General features: G+C 36.1%; 1 protein-coding gene across 1 annotated transcript; it reads right to left on the bottom strand.

The window, feature by feature from the left end:
- Positions 1–2,169: 2,169 nt before the first annotated feature.
- On the bottom strand, positions 2,170–18,361 carry LOC149833741 (NADH dehydrogenase ubiquinone complex I, assembly factor-like protein (DUF185)). The gene is made up of 10 exons (XM_090010990.1): positions 18,118–18,361; positions 17,936–17,997; positions 13,294–13,437; positions 10,529–10,639; positions 10,168–10,369; positions 8,358–8,416; positions 4,412–4,473; positions 4,090–4,315; positions 3,066–3,174; positions 2,170–2,708 (listed from the first exon to the last, which is right to left on the bottom strand). Exons 1-10 carry the CDS (start codon positions 18,323–18,325, stop codon positions 2,446–2,448), a joined length of 1,446 nt encoding a protein of 481 aa, XP_089867116.1. The 5' UTR covers positions 18,326–18,361; the 3' UTR covers positions 2,170–2,445.
- Positions 18,362–18,774: the final 413 nt, after the last annotated feature.

Genomic DNA, 18,774 nt, shown 5'->3' with positions numbered 1-18,774 from the left:
TCTTTTATTAGAGATAGGTCAAAACAATCTTGTATCTAGAGCCAAAAACTTGAACCATGTTAGAACGAACATTTCTCTCTTTATACGAATCCAAATCAGGTAAAACAATATTCTAAAATCAAGAGAAAGATGCGTATATCAACTTAGTATTTTTATTTAGATTTTTTGGACTGATATTCAAAGAGATATTGATTTATTTCTGAAACTGGTCGGGAATAACATATTAATCATCGCAAACTTAGGTTTCTCAGAAAATATTTTTGCTAAAAATCTTCTTGAATCCATAAAACCGTTGAAAAATCAATATTTTAAATTCAATCAGATACAATATGGGTTTAACTTATGAATCTCACAAATAATAATCAAGTTATGACTGAATCCATTACAAACCAACAAAGAAACCCTATTTAGGCCTTTTTTTCAAATTTATTTTTTATGAAAAAATCATTATTCACCTTCTTCCAATCCAAATAATGATTTTTTCATAACATAAAACATATATAACATATCTAAACATGTAAATATATAACTCAAATATGCATGCTTAATATACGTAAAAAGCATCCACTACATAAATCTTACTTGAAAAATCGATATATCTTTAAGAAAAAAAAGAAATTGGGTACTTCAATCTCTACACCACCACAACCACCGAGGTTTGTGCAGGGTTAATGGCTTCACACCCTACTCCAGGCCTCCTAGAAGTTTTTAGGAGAATAGGAAAAAGAAAACCAAAAAGGAAAAACAAGAGAAAGAAGGAGAGAGAAAAAGCAAGATAATTTTCTAAAAAAGAATAAGGGAGGTGCGTGTGAGGGGGTATATGTAGCCCTCACCACAAATCCCTAACCTATATGGGATTCTCCTCTCTAAAATCGTATGGAGGGGAGGAGTCCTTTCTAGAAAAAATTAATTATTTTCTAGACTCCATCCTTTCTAATTATTTAATTTTTTTCTAATTTTTTTTAATTAAAATGATGCGGTTTGACTATTCAACAACCAATTCTAACTAATATTCACTCTTCAAGAGGTGTGAGACGTCCCACCCTCTAAAATATCTTAATTACTGATTTAAATAAAAATTTTAATTAAAATTTTAATTATCACCTTTGATTTATTTATTTAATTATTTTTTTAAAATTAAATTTAGATAATATTTTAATTTCATATGAACTCCTGGATCCAAATAAAGGTCCGCATAGGACGTCCCCTATGAGGGTCAAATCCATAACCATTGTATCCAATTAATATTTTAAATTAAATCCAATCCAAACAACTCCTCCAATCCATATTGAATCCAAAATGGTGATTTTGAATCTAAAACTGGTCTAAGATCCAAAACCATACCAACCCATTTAGTCTTCATAATTTAACTTTTTCAATTATTCTTCGTAACTCGAGACAAATGTTCATAATTAATCAAGAATTTATAATTATAGTCATAAATATACCAATAATTCACCATTTATTTATTTTACAGTTATGAAACCCACCTTTGAAAGGCACCTGCACACCCAGTAAGAATTGAACCTAGGACGAAGGGACCAACATCTTCTCCCCAGGCCTGGGCGACCAAAGGCATGGTTATATTAGATCGCCTGTGTGCTAAAGCAGTGCAATATTCCTTAATTTGATGAAGCAGCCAGACTTCAACTAGCTCAAGATTGCAAGTTTATTTGTCTCAAGATTATGAGTTACTGTATTAAGATTTTGGTGATACGTTGGGCCATCATTGATTTGGTTTCATCTCATAATTGAACTTTTAAACTATTTAAGGTAAAGAATGAAGAAAAAACATGTTTAAGATATGAAAAGAAAAGTGAAAAAATAAAAAAATCGTGATATTATATTTCCATATCTTTAGAACTTTGAAAATATAATATTTTACGTTTTAACATTTCTTAATCATATCGATAATATCTCAATGAGACCTAAGGGGTCGGGTGTAGTGGGATGGAGCCTAGGACTTTGACGGGCAGCATAGGTTCAAATCCCATGAGCATCACCCCCAGATTAAGCTGAAGCTTGGCGACTCCTTGGGGTCAAGGGGTAAGCCCTCAGATACAGCAGGCTAAGCCAGCGCCGCTAGGTCTGCGCTTAGAGCGGTTTCTCCCAGTGAAAAAAAAAAGATAATATCTCAATGGTTTCAAAACATAGGTGATACTTGCAAAGTTTTGCAAAGCCAAGCATTTTATTTCGATGCCCTCCGAGCATCTTTTGTTGAATATTTCATCCCATATCCCACAGTTCACAATACAGATTTTCAATCCCAAGAGCTTCCAATTCCACAACAAAGATTTAAACTGCTGTCATTGTTTTGGAGAGGTCAGCATCTAACCAATTCTTAAATATGTGTTGGATTTCCACAATATGCCAAACTTTTATAAAATTAAAAGGCACATATGCAATCCGTGTCTAACTGGCCCTCCTTGGACATCATTATACATGTCATTGGAATGGAGCTGGCACCCCTTGTCTCTTGTTTACAATAGCCATAACCTGGTATCTGGTGCCCATACCGATAGGCGTATGTTCATCTGGTCCTTCCCAAAATGGGGCTTCTCCATCACCAACTAGCCTCCAGTAGCCTGTTCTTAGAGCATCACCTTGTTCTTCTGTGCAGTTCGGCAACAAAGCTTCCATCCGAAAGTTTATGCCAAGAGACCCCAAGAACTGAGACTGCGAAATCGGGCCATGAACGGACACATTTTCTGTATCATACAAATGATAAGCAGACTTTCAAGTGTCTAATTTCAAAGAACCAAAAAATTGGGTAAGACAACCTAAATTGTCTCAAGAGACTTGGGCTGTACCTGAGCCAGTCAAGCATTGGCAGAATCAGCCATAAGCTGGTGAGTTAAGACACATTATCCAAGAAGGTAAAGGAGACTTTAACTTCATGTTTGCATAATTTGATTCATTAATTAGACCTCAATCAATTTTCCACACTCAAGACTGAATCTAATCATTTAGACGACTTCAGGACCGATGTCATGGCCCTATCCTAAATTATCAGCATTGAATTTACCAGTACTCTATTAATTTTGAACTTAAGAAAATATCAGAACCTGAAGCTTCTTCAGCTGAATGTTTGATAGAAGGGAAATCAACATAAGCACTGAGATCAGCAGATCCAGGATCATCCAGCACATCCACAAAGTTATGCTTTCGTATGGCCTGCACATTTAGCAAATAAAATGTCCAAAACTGAGTTCATACAGTAGGACAATAAAAAAAAAAGAAAACTAGCACATTGTAGAAACCATCCAACTCTGATTTGAAATATGTGGGTATTTTGGTTTCAATGTCTCAAATCATCAAAACGTTCTGACTGACACTGGTCAGTACAATATTGATCGACGGAAACTCGGAGCTTTACCGATGCTGTATATCAGATCCTTAAAAAAACAGGCAAATCTACTTTTAGTTTTAAGCTGCCACTAAAAACCTTTAGCAGAGGTTTCAAACAGGGACTAAAAAATCTAGGGTCTTTAGCAGCAGTTCCGTCCACCACTAAAGACACTTTTTAGTGACCTGTACAATCTCTTCAATCGGATGGCACACAGCAGTCCGTCTGATGGTATGCACAAACCCTAGTTCGTGTGTGTGTGTGTCTATATATATATATATATATATAGAGAGAGAGAGAGAGAGAGAGATGGATCACCCACCTGTCCTCACTTTCAAAATTTGTATTTAGAGATGTTTTTTTTTTGGCAAATTTGTCTGTACAGATGTGACTCCATGGTCAAAAACCTACAAACAATCTCTTGGATCAAATTTGTTTGGTTTGTAGGTAGGATTTTATAATGTAGAAATTTTTAAAATTTTCAGAACCATTGATTTTTAGATCCATGTAAAATGCTACTTATACAACAAAAAAAGTTGACCCAATAGTCAGTTTGCAGATTTTGACCATTTCACATCCATATGGTCAGATTTGCTGAAAAAAACATCTCTAACTACGAATTTTGCGGGTGAGAGAGGTGGGTAGACCAATTAGTGGGAGGACCATCCCCCTTCACATATAACATCCGACAATGAAAGCCTTGCAGCATTACATGAAAACACACCAGGTAAAAGCATAGACACCTGTAAACTATCAGAGACAAGTTCATTCTGACCGTAATCAATTATTAGTGCCCCACCACCATCAGAACCTATTCTCTTAGCAATTGCATGACTCATCTCCATAGCTTTGGGGCAAATTTCAACATGTTCCAACTTTTCCATTTCTGCTGCAGAAGCCCACTTGAAACGCTTCATCAAATAGAGCATGGTTGCGGTTGTAGGATGTGGTGATAAAACAAAACGAAACCTAGCCAGGAAACACGAAAAAAGCCAACATTCATATTGCTTTCATGCCTATATTAGTATGACAATACCAAGCAACAATACTAGAACACAGTTATACTCATTGGATGAATTTTCTTCTGCAACATCAATCATTTTCTCACACCAGCCATGCAGAACTTTCTGCAAAATTAAACCAAAAGAAAGATGAAAAAGAAAATGCTCAGATCAGCCTTAAATATTTAGCTTCACTAATGAGAACAAAATATATATATATATATATATATATATATATATATATATATATATATGTGTGTGTGTGATTTGGTCAAATCTTGCTCTAGAAATTGCATGCCCTGATATTGTTTCTTACATGAACAGGGGCATGTATCAAGTACTTTGGTCATTTTTTGACCCCCTTAGAGTTATAAAGTGAACATAGACACCATGGAGTAGAGAAAAGCCCTAATTTCCTCTTATAGCAACAATAAGTAGATCCTCTTGCTACTGCATCTGAAGATGTACCTAATTCAAGGTTAATCTTATCCCTGAATGCAAACATGATTCCAATAAAGTGAAATGGTTATGTACTTCTTATCCTCTTAACCATACAGAGCATTTGCAGTCAATTCAGAATTAAATCCAATTTTTATAAGTGTAGGGGAAGTAATGTCACATCCCAAATGGAGAGAGATTATCATAGACAATGACTATTCTGAAGAAGAATGACACTCAGAGGATGATCTGTAGACTGTAGTCATCAGTACCATTCTCAGCAATTTCTCACTCAGAGTTTTTGTCGGAGATTTTTTTTAAAAGTGGGTTTTTTCGGGAAAATCTCAGAACCTTTAAATTAAACAAAAAGAAGAATAATAAAAATACAAGAAAAAATGGTTTTGCATTATTTTTTTCCTGAAAAAATATAAAGAAATGACTTTGAAATTTTTTAAAATACAAAAGAAAAAGTAGGCTTAAAATATATAAAATGATATATTTTTTTTAAAATAACGTGATATTTTGCTGATAATTTCAGCTTAGCTTAAATGTTGATATTAGTCTGATATTTTAAAATATTGGCGATATCGATGACTCTGGTAATCACACTTCTACATGGCGGCAAAAGCAATAGAATGCAAATGGGTATACATTCTAAAGTTCAAACCAAGTGATTCCTTAGACAGATACAAAGCAAGATTAATAGCCAACGGATGGCCAAATGCATGGAATAGATTATCATGAGACATTTTCCTTAAAGCTAAGTTGAATTCCGTCAACGTTCCTCTGGCCCTAGCAGCTTACAAAGGATGGGACGGGGGGGCGTTCTGCATTAGCTGTGTGAAAAATGTAATTTTGCATGGAACCTTCATAAAAATATCTACATGTCTCTTCCTTCAGGATTTCGGCCCAAAGAAAATAAAACGAAAAAGATTTATGGGCTAAAACAACTGCTTAGAGCATAGTTTAAGTAATTTAGCAAGGCAATCACCCAATGATTTACATGAAAAGTATTAGTGGTCACACCTTATTTGTAAAAAAAAAAGGAGAGAAGGTATCTATTTTGATAGTTATGCAGATGACATAGTGATCATAGGTGATGACAAAGAGGAAATAAATAGGTTAAACAACAGACTATGAAAAGAATTTGACACTAAAAACTTAGTTATAAATAAATAGGTTAAAAGAGAGACTAATAGAAGAATTTCACAGTAAAAACTTGGGAACCATTCACTATTTATGATTGAAGTTCTTCAATCAAGCAAAGAAATTACTCTCACTCAATGGAAGTATACACTTGACCTTCTCAAGGATCCAGTAATGTTGGGATGTGGAGTTGTGGACAGTTCAATTGAACCTAACCATAAACTAGGACCCAAATCTGATGAAGGATTCAAAGATATTGGTATATATCAATGATTAGTAGCCAAGATAACAAGGCCTGAAAAAACATACCCTGTGTGTGTGTGTTGTGTACACCACTTCAATCACACATTAATGCAGTGGATAGAATTTTAAGGTATTTAACAAGGATCCAAGGAAAAGACTACTATACAAAATAATGGAGATTGCAATACATATGTATAAATCAATGTTGATTGAGTAGGACACACAGAAGATTAAAAGACAACCTTGTTTACTTTACTTTTGTTGGTGGTAATCTAGCAGAGTTACCGGAAGCTTTTTAGATAGGTGGGAGGCCCGCTTCTCGGAAACTCGCATCGGAAGCACGATACTCCTCGCTTTTGAAACTTGATGAGAATCTAGATTCTCTCACGCTTCTCCTATGCTTTTCACATGCTTCATCTATTCTTCTTATATGTTCTCTTACTCTACTTTTCATGTTTTTTATGTGTTTCCTCTCATGCTTCTCACTCACGTCCATGTGTTTTCTCTAATTTGGCAGTCGTGACTCGTCAATTTAGATTTTGTTAAAAATTTAATTCTTACACTAAAAAATCATGAAATTTAAGAATAGTTACTTTTATTTTTGTTTTTATTTGAGTTCCATTTTGATTCCCATTCAATTCTTATATTTTTTTTATTCCTCGCTTCCTGCTTCCTATATAGTTTAAAATGCATTGCTTCTCACTTTCACTTCCCGTATTGTTTTCCGCTTTCGCTTCCTAGTCTGGCAACCTTATCTAGCCTCATGGAGATGCAAAAAATAAATTATGGTATCTCAATCCAGTATAGATGAAATATTTAGTAATGATTGTTGGAATATACAAAGGATTATGGTTAAAGCCTATTCTCATTGAGTTGGAAGAACATGTGAAGCTTCCCATGAAACTCTACTAAGCCCCTAATCCAACTTATCATGAAAAGATTATTGTTATTTTGTTTGTGAGAAGATAGAGTCCAAATTCTTCGAACCAATGCAGGTGAGGTTCTAGCTTCAACTTGTAGACATCTTCACCAAGGTGCTTGAAACATCAAGCATATCAGAGATCACAAGCAAGTAGGGAATAATTTGGCATCTTTTCCCAACTTAAGGGGGAGTGTTGAAGTCTGGGTATATGTCATTTCTGTAAAATAGTCAAGGGCATTTGTCATTTATCCAAATCTCATTACTTTATAAACCATTAAGTAAACACGTAACATTTACTTGTACTGGGGGTATTTTGGTTATTTTGACTCCCTTAGAGTGTAATTTTTCGGTGAGTAATAAAACCCAATGAAATAGAATCAATAGTCAAAAGTACCAATTTACTCTCTATTTCTCCTTTTTCTTTTCGCCTTCTTTCAATCGTTGACTAACATCTTTCTATCATTATTTAACAGAGAATACCATGGATTGAACAGAAGAAAGTCTGGGATGGCAAACCAATCATCCCAATTAGCATTGATAGTTTACGTTTTCTATGGGCATCCCTTAGGAGATTCTAATTCCTAAATCAGCAATTGCTTATGCAAAAACAAAAGAAGAGAAAGACATGCATAACATGATACTAATCAGGCACCAGCATCTTTTCCACACTCACAATAGATACAACATTTCTCAATCCCATCCAATGTCCCTGAATATACTACTCTAATGCAAATTGTCAAAATTAAAGTCATGTAGCACATTCTAATAGCCACATCCTGCGACATGGTTTGTGATAATTTGCGAGGTATTAATGGAGGAAGAGGGTGTGCTTGAAGGAAGAAGAAAGAAGTCGCAAAATCCCCAATCTTTTCTCTAGTGTGGAGGCTGCATACTCTTTCTTTTATTAATAAGAGAGGCCCTAATAGGGCGACACAACAAAGTCAACACAACTTGGACAATTACAACAATGCCATTTAAGTAGGCTTAGCATAAATAACAAATATATAACAATGAACATTACATAACTAATATAAGTGATGAACTATGAAGACAAAAGATGATAAAATGTGGAACCATATGCATATAACTGCTGAAAAGTGAAAAGATGATATTGCCCCTGGTGCTAATGGTATCACGTCCTAATAGTTTCTATTTTGTTGTTTGTACATCCAAAAGCAAGAAAATTAGACAATTTTATAACAAGAAAAGAGAAGAAGTTAATGCTCATGATAAAGTAAAAATGATATAGATGTAGACAAACCTGAAATTGATGCACTGGAAGTGCATCATAAAATTCATGGGCAATGATGATTGTTGGCACTACAAAGCAAAAAAATTGATCACATCAGTCTAAAAGTTAAAACTAACTTATTTAGAGAAGCTTTATGCTTAGAGGAATAGATTATAAAAACAACCATATGCATAATAGCTAGGGGAACACAAAGATAAGAAACCAACTTTTATAAGAAAAGATGCATTTAGATGTTAATTACCCACAAAATTATCAGAAGATAAGCATCAGCAAGAAAAATAAACCAGCAATCCTAGCAATAGAGCCTACTATATATCCTACTCTAACAAAATTTCCATTTCAAACCATTAATGCAAAGTTACTAATTTTAAGGAAAAAAACATTCACAAGTTCTCCAGAAAACCTACAAGAATTTGATCCGGAAATGATCATGAAACACCAAACCCAAAATGGATAGATATTAACTCTCAAGAATCAAAATATACCACTATCAAACTACAAAAGTACCAAAGCATAATCCTGAATGTACTAGTTTTAGTAATTGTAAATTTTTCTATATCCTTTTAACTTTACAACTTAAAAAATATTGAGGCTTACACCTCATTCATATTTTTGAAAAGCACCTCATTACACCTTAAAACAAAAACACACACACAAGTTCCTCAAAAACTTACAAAAAAATCCATCAGTTACCTGATTTCTAATGATTACAAAAACATGAAACACTTTTACCTTCTCCATGAAACCCCTCTTGAGGTATAACCTTTATAACCATGTTCATGAGACACTTTATACTGAACCCTTACACATCGTTCAATACCGTATATGATTTTTAACTTTTCACAGGCATTCATAAATCTGTTAACCGCTTCCAAATGAAGATGCTCTACCACAGCTGAATCCAAGACACAGGTTACCTGAGCTAAATAAGCAACAAGGGCAACATGGACAACCCAAGCAACCAAAATCAAGATATCACTAATTAGCATGGCAGCCCTGTCTAACCTAATTGATTCCCAGGTCAAGTCCATGCCATATTTTTTGTTCCCAAAAAATTCAATTGTGCAAACCAAGCACTAATATAACAACAATACTGTTTTTGAAAAAGAAGAGAACTCATGAGACCCAGCAACCAAGTCTTGATCAACAATTGCCAACTATCCTCTCTAATTCTTCTCAGACTACAGGTTGTAAAAATTTCAGCGAAAAACACCTATATTGCAGGTCCATCTCACTGATGGGAGAAAAGCTACAATGTCCTAGTTCCTATGAGAAGTTCATCAATGTACAACTCAAACGTGATACTTTGAAGATATAGAGATACATTCAAAATATTTTAAGTTTGCCAGACCTCTTACAGAACATATATAAATGGTAATTTCTAATGAAAGAATTTGGTATTTTGGCAAAAAATATGACAATGACTTTGTAAGGCATCAACATGCACTTGGGGTTCAAAGAGAGGACAATGTTTAAAAGGGAGATGCATAATTGTCAGATAAATGGCTAAAAAATGTAGACCAAATGTAACTACAAAATGATCAAAAAACAGATAGACATTTGATCCATGATTACATAATATATGGCACTTGGCAAAGCACAATTACGTAGCCTCACATAACATATACCACCAAGGTTTCTGTAGCTTTAGGTCCTGTTCAGAACATCACCCATTATTCTAGTGAAAGCAAGGTGCTAATGCAACATGTTGATGCACAAATGCAAAGCAAACTGAAATATCAGCCTATGCTGAAAATGCTTCTTACAGATTACTTCATGCAGAAGAGAGAAGTGGAGAAAGGAGACTCCGTGCCCATACATCCTAGTGGAACCTGTTCCAGAGTGGCATGCCAGGACACAGTAGCTCCAGACAACATGCTTACAGTCCTCTTGCTATCGCTTCCAGAAACCTCCTCCTCTACACATTTTAGTGTACTGTGCTGAACTTTTTGTAACATGGGGCTGCATTCGACCATGTGTATAACCAATGATCTTTTGAATTTATCAAATTTTGATGTACCCTACAAGGATGATTCACAAACTGTCAAACTGTGAAATTGCATACTGAAACTGTGAAAGAATAATGACTCACCACACTATCACAGAAAACATTTGCCTAAGTACATCTGACATCTAAAACAAGCAGAAGAAAATTAAGGTAGAAGAGTATTGCATATTACACGGAGCAGATCTGCCATGAGTGTTCCACGTCCAGGACCAAGTTCAATCAAGTTCACTTTCTCTGGTTGGCCCATCTGTTCCCAAAGGCAGACGCTCCACACACCAATCATCTACATCAGGATAAGTTTACAAATTTCAGGATGATGATAACAATGCATTAAGTTCTTAACAAGTACACGAGCTATAACACTTGTAATTTCTATATTCACCATCAGTATCATATTTTACCTCAGAAAAGTGAAAAGAAATAAAATAATGCAGTACTACCAATAAGAGTGAGTAAGCATTTTTCAATCATCATCCAATGACACAATCTTGCATTCTTATACGCAAGAATCTTTGTCATTTAGCAAGAAAATGCAGTGATCGGCAGAATTTAGCATCATCCCATGGTCCCACCAAAGGTGTAAATACAAGCTAAAAGTTACCTAGAAGGAAATAAAGACAGGACAAAGCACCATAGTACCATATCCAAGGGTAAAGAGCATCAAAGCAATGAGATAAATTCCAAGATACAGAAATTACAGAATACCGAAATAAAATAATTAGTAAAGCACAAATTCTATAAAACATTGCTACTGAATGGACAAACAAATTATAATATAAAATTAGGTGAACTGGTCATCCTAAATGTTACAGTTCCTGTTTAGATGACCACCAAGCGCCTTAAATTATATAGCGCCAAATTGAGTTGCTGAGAAGGCATCACCAACCAATAACCATAGGAATCAGGATATCTCCATGGTCACTTTAGTGGGTAGATATATTACTTCTGCTTGTGACACTCGCTTTGCAGCGCTTCTTCCATTCGTGCATCACTCCATTCCCATACGATCGCAATACATAAATAAAGATACCAATTAGTAGTGATTGAATTCCTTCTATGGTTCCACATGATAAACCAGTATGAATATAACCTACATGTTCAATCGAACTATGGCACTAGACTGGATCTGCACGGACCTCCTGATAATATCCATAAATGACTTGTTTTGGGTAAAGTTTTAGTGTTGTTTTGTTTCTCGTGCTAAAAAATTGAAACAATGTCTGCCCTACTGCTATGCAAGCCTACATGCAGTCACTATTGAAACTCGCTCACCCTGGAACCCCCTCTATGCCTTCCCACTGCTGGAATTCCTATTTCTTTCTCACCACTGAGTTGACCCGAACGGAACCTTGTCACTCTTCTTTCTTTCCTCATGGGCAGGAAGCACACCAGCTGTGTGCCAGCACTACAGCCAACACAGCTACGTGCTGGCAGGTGGAGTGACGGCTCGAGAGTAGACAACGAGCTCCGCATTGTGAAGCAAGCAAGAGTCACCAAAGAAAGATCTTCCCCACGGAAGCTAGATTGTGGGGGCACAGAGTGACCATTTTCCATTCCTTGCAGATGCACCTTTTTTATTCCGTAAAAGAAATCCACCTGGCGCTACGCAGTTAAGTCTCACTATTCAATGCCTGTTATGGAAGGGATTGAAAGCTTATATCTAACTATACAAGAACCTAAATGAATTGATAAGGTTGACATAAAGAAACTCCATATTAAGGTTCGAGCAATCGTATTAAAAACAGTGGGACCCACACTGGCCGTTCTCAATCCTCCAGTTTCTGACTGCTTTGGTACTGGGAATTTAGTAGGAGATGGCACCTCCTCTTTGTTTTGAGTAGGCGGAATCATTCTGTTTTGGTTCTTCTCCACACTAAAGCTGGCAGGAATTTGCCTATTATTTTAGAAACTGATAGTGCGATATAGAAATAACTCCTTATTTCTCAGACTTCCCATATGGTGTACAGATTTCCTTTGTAGTTACCTTGCCTCTCACAAAATGACAGCCTATTTCCATATTAATTGTCCTCTGAGTCCTCTCCTCATGGAAGACTAGGACGATTCATCATCCGGATCAACCTCTTTGGAAGAAGACTGCCTGTCAACAACCGATCCTGCTTTGTGAGTGCTTTTTGGTTGCCAGCAGTATCGGAAAGAGATGGTTCAGCTATGCCCGTCCGTCTCGCCTAGACCCATATCCTTAGCAGGCTGCTCTGCTATACACACCTAACTCAACATCAAGAAATTAAGACCAATATTCTATACAATAAATTACGCCTAATTTAATTAAGTTTTGGACCAATTCCATTGATTAAAAAGACATTAAACCAATGTACCTCCTCCTCCAGTTCAATTTGTTCTGGATCCCTCTCCATACACATCAGCCACCTCTTCCAAGATCTATGCTTGGTTGTAGGCTTTTGGGTTTGGCTTCAAACTTAACTAAAAGATTCCAAGAATCAAGGGCATCATCCCAAATACAGCCCTAGGGAGGTAAAATTTTCAGATAATTAATTCAGAATACGAGAGAAAATGAATTTCACTCTATTATTTTTTGATCCCCATATTATAGATTCAATAAAATTCTACCATAAAAATGTGTTTTTGCTATAATAGTCAAAGTTGAGTTTGACACAGGAAGTTGGATTAAAATATGAACAAGTATTGTTTGAATTTCATGATACAACAGCAAGAACCATGAAAATCCTGTTTCTGACAGAGAAATGAAGATGTTGGAGAAAGTCCCCAGTGTCTTTCACAAATACACCTTTTCACGTTAAGAAAAACATCAATTCTGTATATCAATGACATCAAAATTTTTTGTGGGAATCACTAATCTCTATGCAACACAACCAAGGCAGAATTTTCTCAAAAATCACAACGTAACTTGAACTGAAATCAGACAAAAGAATAAGCACAATGCTAGCATTTGCATACCTCCCCAAACATCTGGCTGATTTCAGGAGAAGTGATAAAGTCCCCACCCGCACCAAACACGTCACGATTTATATAGAATCCAGCAGTAGGATTGGTTAAGACCTCTTCCATATACTCTGCAACTGAGATTGGCCCCCCACGGAACTAACATAACATTATGGAGAATTTAGTTGCATTCAAGACAAGAGGAAAGGTGGGGAACCACAGGTGTCAAAAGCAAAATTTCAATGGTTCAGTTAAAAATTTAACCAACATCTCACTGCAAAAAATCAAACTCAAACTTCACAACGTAAACCATATAAAACATATAGTGACTGCCCTTTGGAAGATGAATGAAAAGAATTCAATAATACAGCTAAACAAATTTAGAAGCAGAGGAATAAATGGGAGCATATTAAAAGTATAAAAAGGCAGATGAAAGAAAAGGCTGTCCGGCGGACATTTACATATTAACAATTTAACATCCAAGGTGAAGACAAGAACCCAATACTTGAACCAAGCCAGCATCTTCCAATCCATGCAAGTTCCAAAGTGCCCGTATATTCATGAATTTAATGCAATATACATACGCGCGCGCGCACACACACACACACACACACACACACACACTTCCTTTTGCACAAAATGATGATCAGGATCTTACAGTTGTGTTGATTTGTGCAGATGACTATGGCCTTGAAGAAAGAAACCCATGCAGGTTTCATACTTTAGTTATGATTTTGCATAACAGGGTTCATATGAAGGATCTTGGGGCACTGCAGTATTCCTAGTAGTTGAGGTGGATTGACAAAAGGATGGCTTGATCAGGATCTTACAGTTGTGTTGATTTGTGCAGATGACTATGGCCTTGAAGAAAGAAACCCATGCAGGTTTCATACTTTAGTTATGATTTTGCATAACAGGGTTCATATGAAGGATCTTGGGGCACTGCAGTATTCTTGTCTTCCTTTTGCACAAAATGATGATCAGGATCTTACAGTTGTGTTGATTTGTGCAGATGACTATGGCCTTGAAGAAAGAAACCCATGCAGGTTTCATACTTTAGTTATGATTTTGCATAACAGGGTTCATATGAAGGAACTTGGGGCACTGCAGTATTCCTAGGAGTTGAGGTGGATTGACAAAAGGATGGCTTGATCCTCCCAAAGAGAAAATATGCACTAGACCTTTTACATATCATGTAGCATGACTCACTGCAAGCCAGCAGAGACACCAATGCCATTGAATACTCAATTGGTTGGGAAAGGACCAGGTGACACGCTCCTTAAGGTGAAACAGAGATATCGCAGTAATAGTGGGAGCTTTACTGTACTTGACTTGGTTTATGCATTCACACACTCACCAAGAAAAAAGTCACGTTATCAAGCGCATTTTGAAGTGCATTTTGCAGACCCAGTGACACATCAATTCATCATGGGTTAGAGTGCTACTTAGATCGCATTTAGTGACATTTTCTAGTAAGAAACAGAAGACTGCAGCTCATTCCAATACGGAAGCCAAGTATAGAGTCAGGTCAAGTATGACTACAGAGATTTTATGGATATCACTGTCATAAAAATCGGATAAGAGTCCAAAATACAGGTTATTGTATCATACCAGATCGTAAGATGCATCACCAAAATAATTTTAAATTTTATAAAACTATAAATTAAAAATCATAAAAAAATATATTTAAGCTCTAAAACTATGTCACATGGGTGCGGGTGCGAGGGTGCGGCACTTTCAAAAAACTTGGGTGCGGGAGTGCGGCAAAAAAAATAAAATAAAATAAAATAAAATAATATATATATATATATATATATATATATATATATATATATAAAGTCCAAAAGTTGGACATAAATGACCCTGGGTGCGGTTGATGCACCCAGGGTCAGGTTGACCGCACCGAGTGCTGCACCCGCACCCGCGTCACGTCGACGCGGGTGCGGCACCCAGTTGGCCGAGTCCCTGTGACATAGCTCTAAAACTACTAGAATTCTATAAGATCAAATACAATGGATATTGAATAACAAACAAGTAAAACTAAAAAAACAACAAATATATGGCAATGAATAACCAAAGAAATCGACAAGAATAAAAAAATAAAGAAACATAATTAAACTAAAAGAATATTATATAATTGACATGATATGATGATAACATAAAACCATAGTCACCCGTATCGTTAAAGGTAATTTCTCGGCGAGGGTATTTCTCGGAGAGATTTTCAAAAGTTGATAAATATTGGGAAAATCTCAGCAGTTTAAAAAATTGAAAAATATATAAATAACAACAAAAAAGCTAAACATAATAAGTTTTGCATTATTTTTCTTTCAAAAATATAAAGAAAAGCATTTTAAAGGTTTTAAAATATAAAAAAAACAAAAAATAAGAAATGAAAACTTAAAATTAATAAAAACGTCACAATATTATCACGGTATTTTGTTTCTGGTGATATTTTATAAATATCATGATATATTCCAGATATTATCATCTACCTTGAAATAGCCGATAATATCATGATATTTTCAAACTATCGTGACATCGGTGACAATGCATAAAACACATCAATGCTAAAATTGCTAGACTACTTCCAAAATTTTTTAAAGTAAATTTTTAACATTTCATTCTAAATTATATTACTTGCTTCCTCATAAGCTCAGGAACTTTCTTCAATTTTTTAAGTTAACGGTCATGGTGATAAGTCATCGTCATCAAACAATTCATCCATAGAATCCATGATGACTTATGGTATTGACACCATTATTTTATCCATTTATTTTATGCTAACAATGATATTTGCATGAATATCATTAGGAATATTAGGATAAATATATCGTGGCACAGAGTTGGCATGGCCTATAACATCCATGAATTATGAATGCTACTTCATTGATCTCTCTCCAACTAGTTTGCAAGTTTGTCATGCCAAATCATTTTCATGTTTTCAGCTTCATTTTTTTCATCGATAGATACAACTTGAAAGACCCTAAAAAATGATAAATGAGTACACAAAAACTAGAACAAAGTACTATATCAACAAAAAAAAGAAGAAAATGGAATAGAAAGATAGAGAGGTGGCCATCAAAATAAGTAAAGAAAGAGATTTATAAGAAAAAACCCTTAAATTAGAGAAAATTGGACTTTTTATCTAACAGTTTCAAGCCTTTGAACTCTCTTCTACATTAAAAAACAAAGATTCTTCCTTCAATAGCATGAATCTAACATTTCTTAGGTTGAATGGGGCACCCAAGGATCCATCTAGGGATAATCTTGCACAGAAACACATCTTTAAGGGCCCATAAGAGTATATCTTGCAAAAAACTGACTTTTAGAGCTTACATTTGGTGAAATCATACAAATCTCTAAATTTTTACAGTGATTTGATGCAAAATCAGTAGAGAAGTGTTTTTTTTTTTTTGATATGAACATGGAGTCAAAATGACCCCTTTTAACATAAAAATATTCGCCAAGAAGGAATATGTAAAGTTCTCAATGGTCATCGATCCATATTGTTGTATCATACAATACGGTAACAAAAAAAAGCCTCTCGTATCATATAATACAACTCGAGATATGACCTGATAATTGGTGTTGACAAATTCATAGACCTGTATCATGTTGATTCATAGCCTGACACTGAGAAGCACTGGTTCCTGTCCCCAGCTTGCCCGTCCGATACAATAGACCCGTATAACACGATATTTATAACACTGGTTGGAACTTGGAATTAGACCAGGCCCTGCAAGAATACGAGTGTTTCCTGACCCCTGCCTAATTCCTTTACATGTCAAGTCATCCTCGGCCCACTTCAGTCAGAATTGAGCCCAAAAATTCACATGAAGTGCAGCACATTCCAGGTTGGGTATCCAAAGGCTCACCCATCAGCTACCCAGCCCAATGTCCACCCATAATCACTATAAGATTGAGTTTGAACCCAAGCTGGAACTCAAGAAGAAGCTCACAAACAGTACCAAGAAGCTTGCGCTCACTGTTCAAAAACAACCAAGCCCGAGCAACATAGAGTTCGTCTCTGCTTGGCTCAACTCACCTCCTTTATATGCCTATATATCATAACATGTTTTTCCTAGCTCTGCCAACCAACCACTTTGACCCCCTTCCTGATTGTAAATTGACTGGCTGCTCCACAATATAGATCAAATGTAGCCAAATCTGCTATCAGACTACAAGTGAATCATTGAGAGGAAAAACTCAAGCAGTTTCCATCTTTATAACCATGCTGAGTGTTAATTATTTAGCACACCTCTCTGAATTGTTGAATTGAGTAAATATGAAATCTAATCTCAAAGTAGTTGTAAACAGGAAAAGAAGCACCCTTCAATCTTTCCCAGTTTTATTTAATCCTACGACTTGATTGTGAAAGCTTGATTACTCAAACAAATCATAAAAATAGTTTAAAACAAAGCGATAAAATTTCACCAAAGATGAACTATCATTCAAACAAGCTTGCATCCGAAGGTGCACAACTGGCACTCAATTCAGAGGACAACACACACGAGAAACGAAAACGTTCCCACTATCGAACCCTTACAACTACATATCATGAAACCCTGAAATCAATAACAGAAAAACCGATTGCTTGAAGAATTAGAAACGGTCACGGAAAAAGACGAGAAAAAAATGCGGAAACTTCCCAAACCTTGATAATGCTCTTCAGGTGCTTAACGAGCGGAGAATCCGTGGAAGGCTTATGGAAATGCTCTGAAAATCAAAAACTCAAACTCTCAACAAAGAAAAGGAAAAGAATGACGAACATCGTCGAGAAAAAATAGGCAATTTTCCGATCGAAAAAGGAAAATATAAACGATTTCTAGCGGGTACCCGGCGGGTTGCACAATCCGGAACGATCGATCGAGATTTTCGTGGCGTTAAGAGACGGCGACTCCTTCTCTTCCTTGCCATCGCTTGGGGTTGGGGTTTCGACCGACGGATCGGAGGAGAACGACGAAGAGGCGTTCCAGAGGAGCGCAGATGCTCGAGAGGAGGGATTCCGGAGACGAAGGAGAGGAGGAATGCATCGCCTGAGCATTATTTTCTCGATCTTCCGAATCCTCGAAGACCAACCACCCGCTCTAGGACTCGAGAGAGCTCACTCTTCTTTAGCAAACTGGGATAACGGATCAAACCCTGTTCGGGTTAGGCATCCCATATCCGATCCCAACTGGATACTGTGCCTGATAAGATGGAGCTGGGCCTGACCCCGATGTGTAAATGGACCCTTCTTTGTATATCCAATGAAATATGCGTGGAAGTCTGGGCTCACGGCTCGGCTAAAGCTTGTTCGTTCAATAAATCAGTCAAACTCGGGCCTGAATCACTTGCTAAAAAATCAGCAAAGTTTGTCCACAAGGTCTCCTAAGAGTGACTTGTGAACTTTCCCAAGTTTTTCATTTTCAAGAAAGAGAGAGTGAGAGCTCAACAAGTTTGTTACCAGATCGTCAAATTTAAATATAGGGTAATTTGCATATATGTACCTAA

The sequence above is a fragment of the Nuphar pumila genome, chromosome 6, assembly GCF_984573655.1.
Source record: "Nuphar pumila chromosome 6, dmNupPumi1.hap1.1, whole genome shotgun sequence".
NCBI classification, from domain to species: domain Eukaryota; kingdom Viridiplantae; phylum Streptophyta; class Magnoliopsida; order Nymphaeales; family Nymphaeaceae; genus Nuphar; species Nuphar pumila.
Note: the sequence above shows the minus strand (reverse complement) of the source record. Positions and strands in the feature narration are given on the sequence as shown.

What these genes read in the sequence shown, in the direction of transcription:
- LOC149833741 (XM_090010990.1), bottom strand. Translation starts at nt 18,325, where the DNA reads ATGCTCAGGCGATGCATTCCTCCTCTCCTTCGTCTCCGGAATCCCTCC. An exon ending in TCAGCCAGATGTTTGGGGAG is followed by an intron (nt 10,640 to 13,293) that starts GTATGCAAATGC and finishes ATCCTGATGTAG; the next exon opens with ATGATTGGTGTGTGGAGCGT. An exon ending in GGAACAGGTTCCACTAGGAT is followed by an intron (nt 8,417 to 10,167) that starts GTATGGGCACGG and finishes TTTGCTTTGTAG; the next exon opens with TGCCAACAATCATCATTGCC.